Source organism: Nannobrachium achirus (genome assembly GCF_963921795.1).
Source record: "Nannobrachium achirus genome assembly, chromosome: 4".
Taxonomy (NCBI): Eukaryota; Metazoa; Chordata; class Actinopteri; order Myctophiformes; family Myctophidae; genus Nannobrachium; species Nannobrachium achirus.
This window is the reverse complement of record NC_137813.1, coordinates 17,712,750-17,719,790: the sequence shown is the minus strand read 5'-3', so window position 1 is coordinate 17,719,790 and position 7,041 is coordinate 17,712,750. Positions and strand designations below refer to the sequence as shown.

General features: G+C 48.0%; 1 protein-coding gene across 1 annotated transcript; it reads left to right on the top strand.

Moving 5' to 3' along the window:
* Positions 1-215: 215 nt before the first annotated feature.
* Positions 216-4,829, top strand: nfil3-6 (nuclear factor, interleukin 3 regulated, member 6). The gene is made up of 3 exons (XM_080724851.1): positions 216-473; positions 1,638-1,855; positions 2,351-4,829. The coding sequence occupies exons 2-3, from the start codon at positions 1,790-1,792 to the stop codon at positions 3,530-3,532; spliced, it is 1,248 nt and encodes a 415-aa protein (XP_080580977.1). The 5' UTR covers positions 216-473; positions 1,638-1,789; the 3' UTR covers positions 3,533-4,829.
* Positions 4,830-7,041: the final 2,212 nt, after the last annotated feature.

The window sequence follows — 7,041 nt, the reverse complement described above, 5'->3', positions numbered from 1 at the left end:
TTTTTCCACCACTGACTTTTTCCACCACTGAGGATGAGGATGGTCATGGTGGTTGGGGATGGGGATGATGATGATGATGATGATGATGATGATGATGGCACTGTGGAAGCGTCGGACAGTCCGCCCAGCGGATAGGAGCTCTCCCTGTGCGGGGGAGGGAGGTAGGGATGGAGAGAGGGAGGGCTCTTAATGAACAGTCAGGGACCATCGCAGCATTGGTTCAGTTGAGGATAGGGAACGTCCTTGGCTGAACTTTTTTACGCGCAACGTTACAAATAGGAGCCGCGGCAGCCTTCATTCATTTCCAAGTGGAGCACGCCGTACACAAGTCCAACACAGCATAATATTGAGTAACACTATAACAGCAGCAGCAGCAGCAGCGCTATCTCGATCTATTTATCAGGGAACGGCGGAGATCTGACAAGACGTGCGTGACGCCTGGAGAGACTTGTTCATCCTCGCGTTCTTTACAGGTAAATTAAACTTATTTCATTGAGTTCTCTCTCTCTCTCTCTTTTTTTCTCCCTTTTTAATGATATTGCCGTCTGCAGCTGCAGCATCATAGATTCTTTAGGAGCCTAACCGTTTTACGCAAAGATGGGATCACATAGGATGCGCGCAATCGCGAGTTTAAATGATGACATTTGTTGATTACTTGTAGCCTTTTCATTCGTTTTACAGCAACTGCAGGCTACTTCTGTTTACTTTCTAGCCTACATTCGAATGCAGTCAGACAGTGAAATGCAAGCCATTGATTCTAAAAGGATCGAGTGTTCTTCTGCTTTGTTTTCCATTTCTCTGCGCTGCGCTCTGCCCCACTAATATAGTTTCGGGTTAATTTACAGTCGTCCCGTTTCTATAAATAAATAAAGAGATTGTTTATTATTATAAATAAACAAGTGGCCCAGCCAGCCCAGGTTATCGTGTAACTCGTCTCGATCCCACTGTTGTTGTTCAGAATAACACCATGGCCACGGGCCACGGCCCTTCATAGTTGTAATATGAATCAAATAACTGTCTGTGACTGTCTGTCGGTAGCCTAATGTCCAATTAAGTGTAAGTGTATCCTATTCAGGTCATTCGGCTCAGATTTGACTGATTGACTGAAGATAGATTAGCGCAACTGTGTCAGGCATGTAGGTCAGTATTCTAAGGGTAATTATAGGCTGCGGGTCTACTAGCCTAAATTGCATTGTCAATAAAAGTACAAGGACTTTTCATTAGAATGAATACCCAAATGAATAATAACGCAATATCGAAATATTATGAATAACAATAGCCTAATAATAGTTATGATGGTGGTGCTGATAATGATGATGATTACTTAAAACAAATAACCCACTCTTGTTTTCTGTTTGCCTATGTAAGTTTAAATGAAATATCAGAATGATAAAAATCAAACATTAACCTGCAGCATCAGAAAAAAAAAACTACTCAAACTTTCACCCACTAAACCAGTACCACAAACCCCCACAGACTGTGACATCTGTATGCACATCATCATCACAGCATACGCGCAGTTGAAGTCGCTTCCGTTTCATTTGGAAAGATGTAATGGAGTTACATAATCTTGTGGCGTAATGGCTCTTGCGTAACCACTAAATCCCCCATTCTCCACTGTCTCTTCTGACCGCCAGGTGGCACTGTTGCTGCACCAGCTGCAACACAAGGGGTGCTGAGGCTGTGGCTGCCCGAGTGGTGTCTAGTACAACAGCACACACAGTCAACAACAGCTTCAAGTCGAGTGCAGTTCAGAGACAATTCAAGCCAAAAGAGTGTAACAGGCACCATGTTTGATGAGGAGTCACAGCAGATGAGGGGACCACCAGAGGACGAACCAAATTCTGGGCCCTGGGTAAGGATTCACTTCAATTATTTTGTGCTTTAACTATTGAAAAATAGCAGATATACAAGCTCACAGCGCTGCACTGTGAGCTTGTAGATCTGCTATTTTAGAAAAATCGTGATTATTTTCGCAAGTCTTTGAATATTTCAAATCCCTCTAAGGTTTTTTTTTTTTTTTTTTTTTTAAACCTATGTTTCTATATGTCAGTGGTGCTCAAACCTTTTCACGTGAAGGACCCCCAAAATGATAATGTATTTGACCTCGGACCCCATCTCAAAATATTTAGTTCTAGTGACACCCCTAGTCTAGAAGCAACATTTGAGTTACTAAAGTTCGCTTAAAAAATACATGCATTCAAAGATTTGCACACATTTTCACGACTTTTAAAAAATAGCAGATCTACAAGCTCGCTGTGAGCTCGTATATCTGCTATTTTTCAATAGTATAAAATAATTAAGGCACCCTCCACCTTGGGCCCTAGTAACTCAGTCCCACTTTCTACAGACACTGGAGTCCCCTGACAGCCCGTGCGAGGAGGACTCGACATCCGCGGCTCCGCTGTCCTTCACGGACGAAGCCGTGTCCATCCTGACCTCCAGCAGCCTCCTGGCGCGCTCCCTGCTGGGCCGCCCCTCCGCCGTCAAGCGCAGGGACTGCGGCTCCTCCGCCGCGGTCAGCAGCAGCAGCAACAGCGTGATCCGACGCAAGCGCGAGTTCATCTCCGTCGACAAGAAGGACGACGGCTACTGGGACAAGCGGCGGAAGAACAACGAGGCGGCCAAGCGCTCGCGGGAGAAGCGCCGCGTCAACGACATGGTGCTGGAGAACCGCGTGCTGGCCCTGCTGGAGGAGAACGCCCGGCTCCGCGCCGAGCTGCTGGCCCTCAAGTTCCGCTTCGGCCTGGTCAAGGACCCCGCCGCTGGCCCAAGCCCTGTCCTGCCCCTAGCCGCCTCGCCCTCCTGCGCGCCGCCTCAGACTCCCGTCTACTACGTCTCGAGAGGAGACGCGGCGGGCGTCGTCGGCCACCCTCCGGCGGCGGCGCATCCCGGCGGCGGCCACCCGGGCCGCAGGGACGCGGGCAACACGTCCGAGGACTCCGGGTTCTCCACCCCAGGTGGAGGCTCCAGCGTGGGCAGCCCCGTCTTCTTCGAGGACAGGCTGAGCGACCACGGGAAGCTGTCCCCGCACCGGGCGGAGGAGCTTGCCTACGAGCTCCACCACTCCCCAGCCGAGCTCCACCACTCCCCAGTCGCCGCCGCCGCCGACATCCACCACACGGCCGCCGGTCCAGTGGAGGCCGTGAGGCTCCTTCCCCACAAGCTGCGCTTCAAGCTTCCCGGCTGCTGTGACGGGGCAGAGTTCGCGGGGGACGGCGGCAGCGCGAGACGCAGCCCCTCCCTGGCAGGCCGGGAGGCGGGGCTCAAAGGACTCGGCCAGAATGGCGTCAAAGCGGGCCACGCGGGTCCCTGGCACCAGGAGACGGAGGAGAGCAAGCGAGGGAGGCAATCCCCTCCTCAGTACGCCAACATGTGCGTCCAGCAGCCTCAGGCCCCCCCGGGGCAGACGGAGACGGTCCACTACCGGAGCGAGAACGGCGTCCTGCGCACCCAGCTCACGTCCCTCAGCGAGGAGGTGGCCCAGCTCAAGAGGCTGTTCACAGAGCAGCTCATGGCCAAAGTCAACTGAGTGGAGGTCAATTATTAATTGACTGTAACAGGTTTCAACGTGTTGTATTTGAACATTTGAAAACACACAGAATGATTGTGACTGAACAATGGTGTGGGAGCGCGGACAGAGGCTTGTGAAAGTTCAAAGCTGTCCTGAGTTTACCTTATTTTTTATTTATTTTTTCTAATTTTGTGTCGTTTTGAATTCCGATACATGTATTTCATTGTATTATTGTGGCATCTCATGCAAATCTGGGTTTTAATGGCCCATTAACTCCCTCAAAAGGATGCTCCTTCTCTCTCAGACATCTCTTTGTTTCTATGTAATAACTTCTTGCTCACCTTTTTATACACTGTGACAACCTCCGACAAGGCAAACCTAACACAACATGCAAACACACGTTTACAGAGCTTACTGTCTACTGCCTCAACAGCCTGTCACTGAAATGCAGTCGTAATGATTCCATCGCCTCACACTATACCCACACAGTCTGGAATTTACAGTGGTTCTCTTCTCAACATGTGGGTCTCGGGACCTCCAGGTTCAAATATGATTTCACGGCCTGAAAAGGTTGAGAACCACTGATCTAAAAAGGAGAGGTCGGGTACAGCTTTGTAATTAGCAAAGACTACACAGTACACACACTAACCCAGTGGTTCTCAAAGTGGATTCCAGGGACTCTGTGGGTTCCTTTAGGGGAGTCTAAATTGACCCATACAAGTCTGTAACTCTTACTCTGACAGTGTACAAATGGAACCAATGGTTCCATTTGTACACTGTCACAGTTAAGGGGAGACCTTGAAATCAGAAAGTTTGAGAAACACTGCACTAACCTGTAAGCACAATCACACGTGGACAGATGAGAGACACTGACTGCATTGACTACCAGCGTCTGGTTGTAAATCTGCCCCTGGGGTGCTCTTTTAATATCGCAGAAATGTCACATGAGCATAACAAGGGGGCACTTGGGTTTCAAAGTGACAAGCTCCATTCAGGGAGGACAACAACTGTACTATACTTTACTATTAAGCCTGATTCATACTCTGTACGATGTTGTGCGTCAGTCTCATCAAAGTATCCGTTAAGCATTAGACCTAGTTGTTTCATGTCCCTGGTTTTGTCTCCCAGTCGTGGCCCGTCTCCAACGGAGACGTGGCCGTGTGATGTTTCTATCGCTGCACTGTTCTCCGCACTGAGCAGACCAGATGCGTCTGTGTGGTCTTTGTGTCGATCAATTTATGTATAAATAGATATTTTTCCTCTTCTTTTTTACCTGTGAATAAATCTTTGATGGCATCCACTTTCTTGGTCGTGAGCTGCGTTCTCTTGTGTTTTTTTTTCTTTTTTGCACAAACTGCGTTGCACCACAGGTAGCCTATAACTCACACGCCGAACAAAGAGCTGTGCATGCATCCGACAGCACACTCGGCCATAAAACACTTTACTTGAACTTCAAGCGGCTTGATTCATTGACCCCATGTGGCAGCATGAGATGGCGTAAGCCGTCACATTCCCTCGTTTGGGGATGACAAACGATTTCCCCTCAATGTGAGCCGTTTGTTTGGAGAGCGGGCGAGAAAGGCGGGGGGAGGGATTGGGAATGTACGGGGAGGGCGGTTTGACTGACGAGCACTGACAGATGCAGGCAGGGGCATCACAAGGGGGGAAAAGTGGGACTGAGTTACTAGGGCCCAAGGTGCGCTGCGAGCTTGTAGATCTGCTATTTTTGAAGTCGTGAAAATGTGTGCAAATCTTTGAATATATGTATTTTTTTAAGCGAACATTTGTAACTCAAATTTTGCTTCTGGGGGGTCCCTGGAACTAAATATTTTGGGGGTCCTTCACATGAAAAGTTTTGAGCACCACTGACATGGAAACATAGGTTTTTAAAAAAAAACCTTAGAAGGATTTGAAATATTCAAAGACTTGCACAAATGTTCATGATTGGCACTCGGTGCCACGCTGTGAGCTTGTATATCTGCTATTTTTCAATAGTTAAAGCACAAAATAATGCGTTCACAGTCTAAATGGGTTAAACCCCCTCCTCCCCCTATGAAGAAGAACATTCATGGGGGGCCCACAGTGAATCCTTGTACCCAGGGGCCCAGAATTTGGTGCGACACCCCTGGATGCAGGCAGGAAGGCGCGGAGCGGCGCACTTGGCAGGTACCGTCTATCCAACTATTCCCCCCAGGGCCAATGAGGCCAACGAGCCCCCCCCCCACCCCCCACTCGCTAGACAGTCGCACAGACAGAGACAGAGAGAGTGGTTTATATGCGTGCAATCCTTCCTCTTGGCGGGGTGTGATTACAGGCCTCTGCCACGGAAAGAAGCGTTTAATTGTTACATTTGCAGAGTGGGTGGGGTGGCCTGACCTTCAGTGAACTCCACTGTGGCCACCAAATAGTCTAGATCTGCGTGACTCCCAATCTGCAGACCGGGGCCCCACTGGTGAGCCGTGAGAGGATAATACTAGTGCCCCCCCCCCCCCCCCAAGTAGGGCTCTCACGGTTATGACATTTTACATGACGATTAATTGTCACTCAAATAATTGGGATTAGCGGTTAAATTGTGTTTTAGACGTTGACAATTGCATTTCTGTTTTGCTTGTAGGCTTTGAAGTTGTACATGGCAGATATGACACATAACGTAAATATACAAAGAAATTACATATTTGACAACTTCATACTTAAAAAAGAACATTGATAGTGGAAATGGCTGATCTACGAGCTCACAACTGCTATCTGCTACTTCCACTATTTTTGAAAATGTTTGAAAGAATATTTAAAAAATCAACACGTAAACGATTATGCCGGATGGGTGGTCCTCAAAAGCCTTTAGGGGTTTGTGGGCCAGATCAGGGGATTTAAAATCTTTTTTCATGTCATGGACGGACCCCCCCTAAACTAAAATTAGGGCATGGACCCCCCCCCCATTTCAAATTATTCTGAATCTAGTAATATAGTGTCCTAGTAGCCACCCTTAGCCTCGTAAACCAGTCCTTCAATTGGAATCAGAAGGCAGGAGGAGTCTAGTTTACTAGGCTATAAGGCACGCTGACATGAAAAGATGACATTGTGTAAATGCAATAACTGTGCAGGAGAACTGGTCATATCGGTGATGTCGAAACATTGTTCGAATAGTACGTCTGAATCACACACATTCTTTTTGTTAGGTAATAATTTCACTTGAATCGAGGCATTGTGTAATTAAAACTCCCACTTTGAAAATCAATGTCGTCCAACAGATGATGAATCGTAAAGGATTTCCTGTAACTCGCGTTGTGTAATATATTATAGGCCTAATTTGTCATCCTCCTCCGAAGAAGAACACAGTCACACTTGTACCCACTGGTGCAAAACAGCTACAGTATTGCATCACCAGACCCCCCCTCCCCCCCCACCCTTTAAATCCTTGTGACTCAACTCTGATTACTGAGACTCTAGCTTTTGTTACACAAGTTGATTTTGATAAAGCAGGGGTTCTCAACAGAGGCCCATATCTTCTCTTATGGGGGTCCCTAACA